Source organism: Triturus cristatus, chromosome 1_2 (genome assembly GCF_964204655.1).
Source record: "Triturus cristatus chromosome 1_2, aTriCri1.1, whole genome shotgun sequence".
NCBI lineage: Eukaryota > Metazoa > Chordata > Amphibia > Caudata > Salamandridae > Triturus > Triturus cristatus.
The window spans coordinates 831,029,896-831,042,832 of NC_140580.1; the positions used below are offsets into that span (position 1 = coordinate 831,029,896).

General features: G+C 43.9%; 1 protein-coding gene across 2 annotated transcripts in view; it reads left to right on the forward strand.

Annotated features, from left to right (window-relative positions):
- The window catches only part of USP48 (ubiquitin specific peptidase 48), a 782,973-nt gene that overhangs the window by 404,704 nt on the left and 365,332 nt on the right, over positions 1-12,937 (forward strand). For both annotated transcript variants that reach the window (XM_085608904.1, XM_085608905.1), the window contains exon 14: positions 11,908-12,032. In XM_085608904.1, coding sequence (XP_085465030.1) covers positions 11,908-12,032 — 125 coding nt within the window. The remainder of the gene's footprint in view (positions 1-11,907; positions 12,033-12,937) is intronic.

Consider the following 12,937-nt stretch of genomic DNA (forward strand, 5'->3'; position numbering starts at 1 on the left):
CGAAGAAGACGAAGGATCCGAAAAAGAAGACGAAGAAGGTAAGACATCATAAAGATCTATCGGAACCTAAGGGCCACGAACATAAACCACACAAGGCAGTCCCGATGCCGAGCAAAAAAGCGATTGAAGGTCAGCCGCGATTGAAAGAACCCCACGGAACCCAACTGAAAGTTACCGAGGAGGGAAAATCGCCGAAGACGCCGAAACAAAGGGTCGACACCAAATCCGCAAAAAAGGGCATTACACCGTCAAAGTCTAACGTCGATCTCAGGAAGAAAAGAAAATCTCTGGCCACCAACGCCGAGAGCGCCCTTGAGGTCAAAAAGAAAAGGAGAAGACACGAGGAGGAAATGACAGCTCTCCTACAAAAGAAGAAGGACTTTGATGTCTCACTGAAGGATTTTCGAATCCCAAAGGCACCAGCTACCGAAACAGAGAACGTTGACGCCGAAGAGGCAGAAGACGCCAAAGGAGAGGAAGGAGGTATCTTCGACTCCCCTCCAACACCAGAACCTCGAGGCGAAGAACCTGAGGAATACGGAGACATACCTGAAGAGGAGGAAAACACTGAAAATTTCGAGGATTAGTGGAACGACCTCGACAACGAGAGCCCAGAGCAAAAGATTTGCAGTTATCCCTTGAAAGCTTCATCTTCAGATGACATTGCTTTCTATATTGACATTATTAAAAGGGCAGCAAATCAATTTGGTGTACCCTTAGAGGAAGAAAAACGGGACACATGCTTCTTACTAGAAACCCTGGCACCAGCAACAAAATACCTTTCAATGCTGCCCAGTATTCTAGATCAAGGCAAAGAAGCCTTCAAAGAACCAGCCTCAAGCAAAGGGGTAACCCCCAGAGTGGAGAAAAAGTATAAACCCTCCTCAAAAGACCCTAAATATATTCAGGGGAAGTACAATACCTGACTCAATTATTGTCACCACTGCCAGGAGAAGAGCAAATACAGTCTCCAACACCTGGCCTCCACCAGAAAAAGAAAGTAAGAGGATGGATATGGCGGGGAGAAGGATGGAAAAGGAGGCAGGTACACAGTGGCGTATTGAAAACTCAAGTGCCCTACTGAATAGATATGGCCACCTACAGTGGGATGACATAGAGGAGTTGTTGAACAAACTCCCTGTGGAGGACAGAGAGAGGCAAAATCTATTGTTCAGGAGGGGAAAAACATGGCAAACGCCTGTCTAAAGTCAGCTTTAGATGCAGCAGACACTGCTAGTAGGCAGATGTGCTCAGGAACCATCCTAAGAAGATATGCCTGGCTCAGAATTTCCAGCTTTAAACAGGAAGTTTAGACCTCCATCATCAACAGACCATTCAATGGAGAAGCTCTGTTTGGCAAAGAGGTTGATGAATCCCTTCAGCAAATAAAGAAGAAGAACAAAACAGCAAGGGCAATGGGGGCCCTGCAGTAAAGAGGTACATTTAAAAGAGGGGGATTCAATAATAGGAAGCCCACAGGTAGGGGCTCCTTTGGCCAAGGACAACAGATGGCACAACAAACTCGAGGGCAGAACCCAGGTCAACATATGGGTCAACAGTGAAGCTACCAAGGTTGGCAGCAACAACAGAAGCAGCCCTTTCGAAGAAGAGGCATTGGCCAAGGAAGAGGCCAATCCTCTAGAGGAAGAGGCAATGGCTCAAACTAATTTAATCACAAAAAGAGACCCACACAAAACACCAGTGTGGGGAAGGATATCCTTATTCCACAGACAATGGGAAAGGATAACAGACAATTGGATTTTAAATTTGGTAAAATACGGGTATTGCATGGAGCTAATTAAATACCACCTGCAAACCCGCCAAAAGAAAGAAAATTAATGAGATCAGAACAAACACTGCTAAACGCAGAGATAAAGGAACTATGCCTAAAACAGGCAATAGAAAAGGTACTGAAACAAGAATGGTTCACAGGAATCTATTCCCCATACTTCCTAATACCCAAACAGGATCAAACTCTAAGACCAATGGACTTAAGATTCACCAACTAGTTCATACTAACACAACATCTCAAAATGTGTACCCTCCAAGAAATAATACCACAAATTCAAAAGGGGGATTTCAAAAAGGGGATTACTTTGCAACAATAGACCCCAAATACGCCTACTTACATATTCCCATGAACAAAAAACACAGCAAGTACCTACGATTCCTGCACAACAGAACACACTACCAATTCAAAGTACTTCAGCTCGGAATAAATTCAGCACCACAGGTGTTCACAAAATGTCTAGCCGCGGAGGTGGCACACCTGAGAAGACAAAAGATCCACATCTACCCCTATCTAGACGACTGGCTCATAAGGGGGCATTCCTAACAAACATGTAACATTATATTAAAAAAACAATCAAAATGCTACAAACACTAGGTTTCTCAAAAAACCACAAAAATTTGTCAATAACACCAGAAAGAGAAAAAACCTTCCTGGGAGCAAGATTAAATACAGTGAAAGCGAAGGCATACCCCACAGAAGCCAGGATACAAGCAATCCATCAAGAAACAACCCTCTACCAGAGGGATCAGTCTCTGACAGTGAGGAATGTCATGAAACGAATGGGCATGATGGCATCATGTATCCCTCTTATTCCTCACGCTTGCCTACACATGCGCCCATTTCAAGAATGACTGACCAACAGCTGGTCTCAAGCCACAGGAAGTTGGGAGGATCTAGTGGTTGTTACGCAAAGGGTGCAAGCAGAGATACAATGGTGGGCATCCAAAAACATAGCACAGGGGAGACCTTTCAAGGACCCAACTCCATCTGTGACAGTCATCACGGATGCATCCCTCAATGGTTGGGGAGCGCATTGCAACCTGCTGAAAGCTCATGGTCAATGGAACGAACAAGATTCCACAAAGCACATCAACTTTGTAGCATTCAAGGCATTCCAGAAACACATTCAGGGGAAAACCATATTAATTCAAACAGACACTACAACAACAATGTTCTATCTGAACAAACAGGGTGGGACAAGGTCCTTTCCACTGAAAAAACTTGCACAGGAAATCTGGCAATGGGCAATTATGCAAAAAATCAACCTACAGACGTACATCTAGCAGGAGTAGACAATATTACAGCGGACCAACTAAGCAGGCAGAACAACTGTTCCCACGAATGAGAGTTAAAACAGAGAACAGTTCAGTACCTGTTCAACATCTGGGGAACACCTGTGATAGACCTGTTTGCAAAAGTGCAGAACAAAAAATGCCAGTCCTTTGCCTCGAGGTTTCCACACCACCGATCAAAGGGAAAAGCACTTTGACTCAATTGGTCACAGACATTTGCTTGTGCCTTTCCACCAATACCCCTGATGCAAAAAGTGTTACAAAAACCAAAATCCTAGGAACAAATTTGATTCTCATTGCTTCTCAGTGGCCAAGGCAAACATGGTACTCAACCCTCCTAGAACTTTCCAGGGAAGAAATGATCAAGATCAAAGCAGGAAAGGACCTGCTAACAGTGCAACATAGCCAGATCTCCCAGAGCCAGTGATGCTACACCTAGCAGCTTGGCGCCTGAATACATAGAATTTGGGCAACTCAATCTGCCTCTGCGAACAATGGAAATTCTAAAAGAGGCAAGGAAACATCAACAAGAAAATGCTATACAGCAAAATGGAAGCGTTATACCACATCGTGCACCGCTAACAAGAAACACAGTTCAATCAACGCACAAGAAACAGTTATTACATAGCTTAATTACCTTTTGGACAGCAACATCAACTACTCAATCATTAAAGTGCACCTTGCGGCCATAGTGGCATGCACAAGAGGAAAATCATGCAAAAGCTTCTTTACAAGACCAGTAATCCAAAGATTTTTAGAAGGAGCAAAAAGAATTGCCCCACCAAGAGCAGCTCCAGTACCCACATGGAGCTTAAATACGGTACTTTCTCAACTAATGGCAAAGCCCTTCGAGCCATGCATACAGCGGACCTAAAACACATTACTCTAAAGACCGCATTTCTCATTGCAATAACATCACTACGAAGAGTAAGTGAACTGCAAGCATTAACAATTCAAGAACCGTACTTACAAATCCACAAGGATAAAGTGATCTTGAAAACTAACCCACAGTTTTTGCCAAAAGTAGTATCTAAGTGTCACTTAAACCAAAACATTCTTCTGCCGGTTTTCTGTAAAAACCCAAAGATTAAAGGATAGAGAAGCCTCCATACCCTGGATGTAAGGAGGGCTTTATTGTATTATTTGCAAAAAACAGAGCAAATCAGGAAGACCAACCATTTGTTTGTCGCCTACGCACATACCAACACAGGATCACCTGTCACAATGGCAACTATTGCAAGATGGATAGTGCAAGCCATCCAATTGTGTTATGCCAATGCCAAAAAAGAACTAACAAACCAACCAACAGCTCACTCCACTAGAAAGAAAGGAGCAACACTAGCCTTTATTGCCAATGTACCCATTGACTCCATTTGCGCAGCAGCAAAATGGGTATCACCACACACCTTTACAAAGCATTACTGTGTGGATATACAAATGAATAAGGAAGCTCCAATTAGTCAAAGGGTGTTTCAACACCTGTTTGCAAGTTCTTCCTTTCACCACAGTCTCCCAGACAAGGGAGAAACCGCTACATAATCTCATGCACAGCATGTGAATCCAGAAAAGTATTCACGCTGCAAAACTAAATGGTTACTTACCAGTAGGAGTAGTTTTGCAGCTTGAAGACTTTTCTGGATTCACATGCGACCCACCCGGCCTCCCATGGAAAGAAAACAAACAGGTGGGGAAGCAAAGGACCACATCAATTATTCAATAACCATCTCAAGGATTACAAAAAAGAATGAGAACAGAAAAAAGAATCCGAGATGGCCACCACACACGTCGACCTCCAGGATACCGTCTGACGTCACTCAGGGGACGTACCTGGCACCAAATGGTGGTCGAGAGCGACCAAAACATGAAAAAAGACAAAATAAAACAAAGACAATTCCGGACTCAACCACTAGATGGCGGAATGATGCACAGCATGTGAATCCAGAAAATTCTTCAAGCTGCAAAACTACTACTGGTAAGTAACCATTTTGTTAATCTGCTTTAAACCTACCTGACGGGTTCTTTTCAGAAGCCTGTTTTATTAACACCACCACCAATACCACCACCACCAATACCACCACCACCAATACCACCACCAATACCACCAATGCTACCACCACCAATACTACCACCATAACAACCACTAATACTACCAATACCACTACCACCAATATCACAGCCAATACAATCACCACCAATACTACCACCAATAGCAATACCATTACCACCACCTCCAATACCACCACCACCACCAATACCAATGCCACCATCAATACCACCACCAATACCACCACCACCATTAGCACTACCACCTATACCACCACCAATAACACAATACCACAACCACCAATACCACCAATGCTGTCACTAATACCACAACCACCAATACCATCACTACCACCAATACCATCACCCCCAATACCAGCACCAATTCCACCACCAATACCACCAGCAGCAATACCACCACCAGTACTACCACCATCACCATCAACACTAATACCAATACCACCAACAATACCACCACTACCAATACCACCACCAATACCATCACCATCAACACTAATACAACCAGCACCAGCACCAACAATACCACCACCACCACCACCCCCATCACCAATACCACCTCTACCAATACCACCAACACCAATACCACCACCACCAATACCACCACCACCTCTACCAATACCACCTCTACCAATACCACCAACACCAATATCACCACCATTTCCACCAATACCACCACCACCAGTATACCACCACCAATACCACCACCACCAATACCAGTACTACCACCAATACCACCACCAATACCACCACCAGTACACCACCAATATCACCAATGCCACCACCAATGCCACCAATACCACCACCACCAATATAATACCAATACCACCACCACCAATACCACCTCTACCAATACCACCAACACCAATATCACCACCATTTCCACCAATACCACCACCACCAGTATACCACCACCAATACCACCACCACCAATACCAGTACTACCACCAATGCGCCACCAATACCACCACCAATACCACCACCAGTACACCACCAATATCACCAATGCCACCACCAATGCCACCAATACCACCACCACCAATATAATACCAGTGCCACCACCGCCAATACCAGTACCACCACAAATACTGCCACCACCACCAATAACGCCACCACGATCAATACCACCACCACCAATACCAATATCACCACCACCTCAGTGCCTCTCGCTCACTAGTGTTAGCAGAGGCACTGTACGAGCCCGGAGCTGCAGCCGACACCATCCCTCCCTCCATGCCTGCCATAAAGCACGGCCCGCCCTGCACCAGGAGGTAAGGCCAAGGCCCTAATACAGCTGGAGTGTTTTTGTCAGGCCAGAGATAGCAATGACGTTACGCAATGCCATACTGCACACTCAAATCACGGAGAAGGCAGGAAATAGTCCCCCCAGCTCTTCCTCCTGAGCCGCGAGTGTAATCCGAGCGAAAGGTGTTGAGCACATTGTTAGTATTTATAGCTCGGATAATATATAACTCTCACTTCACACTCTGTGTAATTCACAACACTTACACATCTTCTTCACAGCACTATTTATCACTACTTTGAAGACGTCGCAGGCCGGTCTCTTCCTCTGATATTTACAATCTGTCAAGATTGCAGTGCAATAGGTCTCGCATTTGCGGGAGTTTAAGCTATTAGTATTGTAAATGACAATGCCTTTTATTTATGTTTAAAAACCCCAAACATAAATAAAAGGCATTGTCATTTATAATGCCAATAGCTCAGACTCGCGAGAATGCGAGACCTATTGCATTGCAAATGCTTGTTCCACTTAGCTGATGAGTACTACCTGCGTGTAGGTTAGATTCCCCATCACCTTTCTTATTGGGGGACATGTTAAAAAGTCAACCTTTTGCCCTGTTCACCCCCATTTTTTGGGTGAATAATGCTGGTGGTAACTGACTCCGACTGTGCCTTGGGCTCTGCAGGCAGGCCCAGGCCAGTGCTATGTTTAAAACACAACATGTATAGGGTACACTATGTATCGGTGGCCTGGTAGACCCTACACATCCCTAGTAGGTTTAGTAGCCCAGCAGAATCTATCCACTTTGCATGTGTGCACTGCTGAGTGGCTGTCTGTCTTTTTAAATGCAGCCTTGCCTTGCACACTGCCTTTAAAAGTAAATTCTTACAATTGGCATGACTGACCTTCTAATTCCCTGGTAGATAATAAGGCAGCAGGATTGAATCTACTTATAAGACCCTAGCATATAATAGGGCATGAAGGTTTAGAGGCCAGCAGCCTTTTTGCACTTGCATACGTGCACTGCTGAGAGTGACTTAGGTCATTTTAAAATCAGCCCTGCTCTGCAGCACGGCTTTTAAAAGTAAATTCACTGCAAAATGGATGTTGGTGCTATGGGCCCTTTTGAAGTGATTATCTACATTATATTTACATATTGGGTACCCCCCTAGTTGTCCCAGGGGTGGGGGTCATGTGACTATAAGCGGGGCCCTTATAAAAGATGTTTTATAAACCCTGGTGGGGGAAATCTGGCCAGTTAATTTTTTTCATGATTGTAGATACTTAGCCCTTAGGCTAACATTGCAATATTTTATGCATGCATAATAATTGCTAAGAAGGGAATCAAAATATAATTCAATGATTTTAAAGGTTTAATATTGATAAATCCAACAACGTGCCATAGTTGACTTTATCATACCTGGTATAGAAAAGAAGTTATGAAACTTTTCTTTCAGCAAGCCAAACACTAGCCTTCTGGAGGTCTCCCCTGATTGGTCAGTGATTAGGTGATAAATGACTATACAGGAATGACGCTATCTGTTGAGAGAGCTCTACAGCTGCACAGGAATTCCAGGGCAGGGGAGGAGGCCATCAAGCATGAGGCTTCAAAGAAGGACAGGAAGGGAATTCCAGATCTACCTGCCTGCCCTCTTTGTCCCCAGCCAGACAGCAGGCTTAAGGGAGGACTTTGCAGGTGCTAGGGGGAGGAGAGCTATAGAAATGAGCCACACTAGAAGTTGGTTTAGCTGGCTCTTACGGCTCTCCTGAAATTTTAGCCATCATGGATTTTAGAAGAATGGTGCTTTCTGGGATACGAATATGTCACACTTTGGAGGAATTGGTCATGCCCCTGGGTGGCAACCTGCTTCCCATTGGTCAGGGGTTCCCCTTCTTGGTGCCAAGAAGCTGAGAATACATATTTGAGAGGTGTGCATAGCCTCTCAGTTCTGCTGTCTGAAACTACAAGGAAAAGGACTGTCCTGCTGGTATTTGAATTTGCACACAAAGGCCTGCACTCTGAATGACTGTGCCTGCTGCACACTTTGGTACTACAGCCCTGTAGACTGTGCCTTGCATCAAGAGGGATTAAGGAGTGGACACCCTGCAGCTACAGATTACCAGATCCCAGCTGCATCATCTCCACCAAGAGTCCCCATCCTAGAGTGTGTCCAGTGGACTTTTAAGTATTTGGCCAGGTGCATTGTGGGAATTGTGGTCCAGACTTTCCAGAAGCCATCCAGGAGATTCCAGACCTTTGTCTTTGTGTTTTGGACACTTTGAACCCACAGGGAGACTTTCAATAAGCACTTCCTGAAGTTTGGAGACTTTGGGGAACTTTTGAGGAAAAGCTCCATAAGGTGACCGACCCGACAGCAAGAGTCAAGCTGGCCACCTTCAACCGCGACCCGGCCAGGATTTCAGGTTCGGTCCGCAGAGAGCTCCAGACTTCCTGGATTTGACCGAATCGGTCCTGTTGAGGAGGGTCGAGGGCCATCGGAAGAAAATGCTCCAGGAAAATTTCAAAGTGTGAAGGTAAAATTTGGCTGGGGCCTCCCGCTTAGTGTATCCAACCAGGGCTCCATCGCGTTCAACCTTAAACTTTGACTTTGTTCCGGTCAAGCGCGATCAGATGTCCCAGTCGGGCTTTAGAATTTCAAGCACTATATAGTGGTTAATCTTTAAACCTTCAAATCTCCGGTTCCCAAAATTGCATTTTTGTCATGTTGGTGTCTATTTGTTAATAAAAATATTTGCTATTGTTATAAAATTGGTCTGGGGATTTTATTGTGTGTAGTGTCTTACTTATTTGATGTATTAGTGTTTTTAAATGCTTTACACCTCTGTCTCCTAAGTTAGGCCTGACTGCTTGTTGTCAGCTACCTAGGGTTGAGCAAGAGGCTAATTTACTGAGACCTTTACTGGACCTTAAACTGAGTTAGTAGACTTATTACTACTGGTAGGTGTATATTTACCCCTATTAATAACCCACTTTCCAACAGACCGCTTCTTTCCTAAGAATGGAAAAAACAAATGTGTGGGTGACTATTATTCTGTCAATCTAGCCATAGTATGACACTCAAAATTATATCGGCTGAAATGCTCTTAGTGCTGTATTCGTCTATTCTCACAATAATAAAAAGTCTCCCATATTCGGCTGACACCTGACCGACGGCCTTCCTCTTCTGTGTGTGACAGTCCCTTGTAGCATATCCTCTTTATGATCCTTTTGATTGGCTTACTGGTTGGCAGCCTTCCATAGCTCACGTAGGTGAATACTTTTTCTTTTTCCTTCAGCGCCTAATAAGAGTGCATGTTTATCTAGCTCTCTCCCTCATGTCCTACTGCTCCACTTCAAATACCCTTACACCGTGCTACATTGCTCCCAACCTGTCTCTTGAAAGCACAGCAACATGGATATTTCGGCTGGGGTATAGCTGGAGCTTGGACAGGTTATTTTTGTTATATCTCCTGCAGGCAACATATTGCATGAAAGCACAAGCCTTGGCTCTCAGAGATTTTTGTGGCTTTAGGGGGAAGGGCCATCTGCTGCGCTCACTTAGCTGACACCCAAGGTAGAATGGGTATTTAGAATAACACTTCTGGAGGCCCATAAATCTGCTGTAGTAACAGAGGACCAAGTTGGTAAATCCAGTGGAACCTGAATTAGGCCTTGTCAAGTATTCCCTGTCAATTCTGTTTAGATTTATTAAGTGAAAAGAGTTTGAAAAATTAACCATGCCATAAATAAAGTTTAATGCAAAAACAACAGTTGATGGACAGAATGCAGAACAATGTCATACATTCACCTCAGTACAGAGATCTGGGCCTAAATCCATCGTATTTTTGCTCACCATGCCGTTCCAGTTTAAACCCAGCCATATGCAAATCAGTCTTGACCCTGTGCCTCATGGGAACAGTCCAGCCCGAACTGCCAAGCCAGGTCCTCCCTGGACTGGAAACAAGCATCCTAGGACCGGTTTCGGGGTTTCACCCCTCTTCAGCCAGGATAGCTTGATTTCAGTGGCATGGAGAGCACGGGACCCACGTCTGGACATACCCATCCCATTCGGGGTGACAAATGCAAAAACAACAGTAGATGGACAGAATGCAGAACAATGTCATACATTCACCTCAGTACAGAGATCTGGGCCTAAATCCATCGTATTTTTGCTCCCCAAGCCGTTCCAGTTTGAACCCAGCCATATGCAAATCAGTCTTGACCCTATGCCTCATGGGAACAGTCCAGCCCGAACTGCCAAGCCAGGTCCTCCCTGGGCTGGGAACAAGCATCCTAGGACCAGTTTCGGGGTTTCGCCCCTCTTCAGCCAGAATAGCTTGATTCCAGTGGCATGGAGAGCACGGGACCCACGTCTGGGCATACCCTTCCCACTCGGGGTGACAAATGCAAAAACAACAGTTGATGGACAGAATGCAGAACAATGTCATACATTCACCCCAGTACAGAGATCTGGGCCTAAATCCATCGTTTTTTTGCTCACCATGCAATAAATAAAGGTTAAAGCAAAGAGTTTGAAATACCATAAAATATGCATTTCTTTTTGTTCCGGTATGTTTTTTGTAAAGCCAACAGCACGGCACACTCTTTATAAAGGCGAGACGATTGGCTTGGCCAAAGTTTATTTGCAATTAGTCAAATACGTTTCTTATTGAAAACATATGTTTTGATTTTGAGCATTTGATTTTGCCCCACTCATTCAGTGTGATATCTCCGTTTAGTTTTTAGGATTTGTTTATTTGAGAAGAATATCAAACTAATGAGTAATGTTTAATAGAGCTGAAAAGATATTTACTTTGCTCTTCATTCCTCTACCTTTCAAAGATAAAACATACTGGTGTGGGAATTTAACAATATATTTCCATAAATGCGTCCGAAAAATAATATGGATTGTATGGGATGGCAAAAGGGATGAAGAACATTATAACAAGATTTTAATTAAATCTCTACTAAACAGACGTTCAAACACCATAACAGTGAAAGGGTTAAATCAAGCCTACAAAAGTTAGGCTTAGCTTGTTACAAATTAAAAGTTAGACTTAGCTTGTTACAAATGGAAGATTGCTATTATCAATTGAATCATGTTTTTTTCTACTACTATATTTTAAGTGTAGTTGGTCTCTGATGAGCAGCATGATGCTAAATGTTATGTTCAGCTGAGATTCTGGTGGTGTAATCTGGTCTGAAGTCTGCAACTCCTAGTCTTTATGAAATTAACCTTAGGGTTTATAGAATAGGTAAAGTTTGTATTTGATCGGCCTTGATTTAGATATAATAAATTAAATAGTTGAATGTTATTTGATTAAAATCAATGCAAAACTATAGAAAAACTCTTATGTATTGGAAAACTAGGCAGCATGCTATCTCAGATACAAGAGATGTTGATTAATGTGTGTCAAGAGTTTTTTGAGGAAAGCCCGGCCAATTTAACTCTCCTGTCTTCACCAGAATATACCTCTGAATCTTTCTTTTTTCTTTCCAACTTTTTTTCGCCCTCTAGGGATGAAGGTTATTGGGTTGGAAAATCATCATTGCGTTCTTGGCGTCAATTAGCCTTGGAGCAGTTAGATGAACATGAAGATGACCAGAGCAACGGGAAAATGAATGGAGACGTACCAGATAAAGGTAATCTGACTTCAGCATGTCCATATGTGCAAAGCATTAGGAGCCAGGATCTGAATGTGTTGATTATATATATCTATTAGAGACCGCATGATTGTTTCAGATTTTAAAGTAGTGATGCTGTTCATACACAACACTTGTTTCTATGAACTATGAAATGTAGCTGATAATCTGTATAAGAGACTCTCTTGGGATAATAGTTCAACATACTCAACAGCATCTCTGGCAGTTCCAGCATTTCTTCCAGCAACAATTAGGAATACAGCCAACTAGTGCTAGGTATACCTCTATGGAAATGGTGAGTGTTCTATCAGATAGAGACTTCTAGCCGCAGATTCCTTACCTTTGAATTTCTCCAGGCATCAGACTAGATCCAGAAGATTTTTCATTAGGAGTGTCCCTGCCCGCCAGTAGGTGATGTTGATCGGCTCTGTGCCTGTTGTTGTTGGTGCTGAAAGTGACGTCACAGTATCTATATAGGAGCCACCCAGGCGCGCTGACGTAAGCCCTTTTCCTTCTGCACCATCCTGCAATGATCCAAGAGAAGGGCTACCCCTCAGTCAGTTTTGACTGCATTTTTTCCACGTTTTGTTATTGCTGTTTTTACCTCCTGTTGTGTCGAAAATGTAATTGTGCAAGACAGGGTTCATGCCTTGGAGAGCCTTTTAAGTCCTGTTGTCAGTGATGGACCTGCAGCTTGTCTGTCTATGGTGTTTGTTGTGAGACCATGACCCGAAGTCGTGCTCCGATTGCTGGGCCATGCATCCGAAGGCTTTGAGGAAGCAGTGCCTAAAGCTCATGGCAGCCCAGCAAGCGACTCCGCGGAAGTTGAAGATCCAGTCGAGGGGAAGGGACCAGTCACCGAGCCCGAAGTCTACATAGTCTCATTCAAAGTCCTCGGGACACTC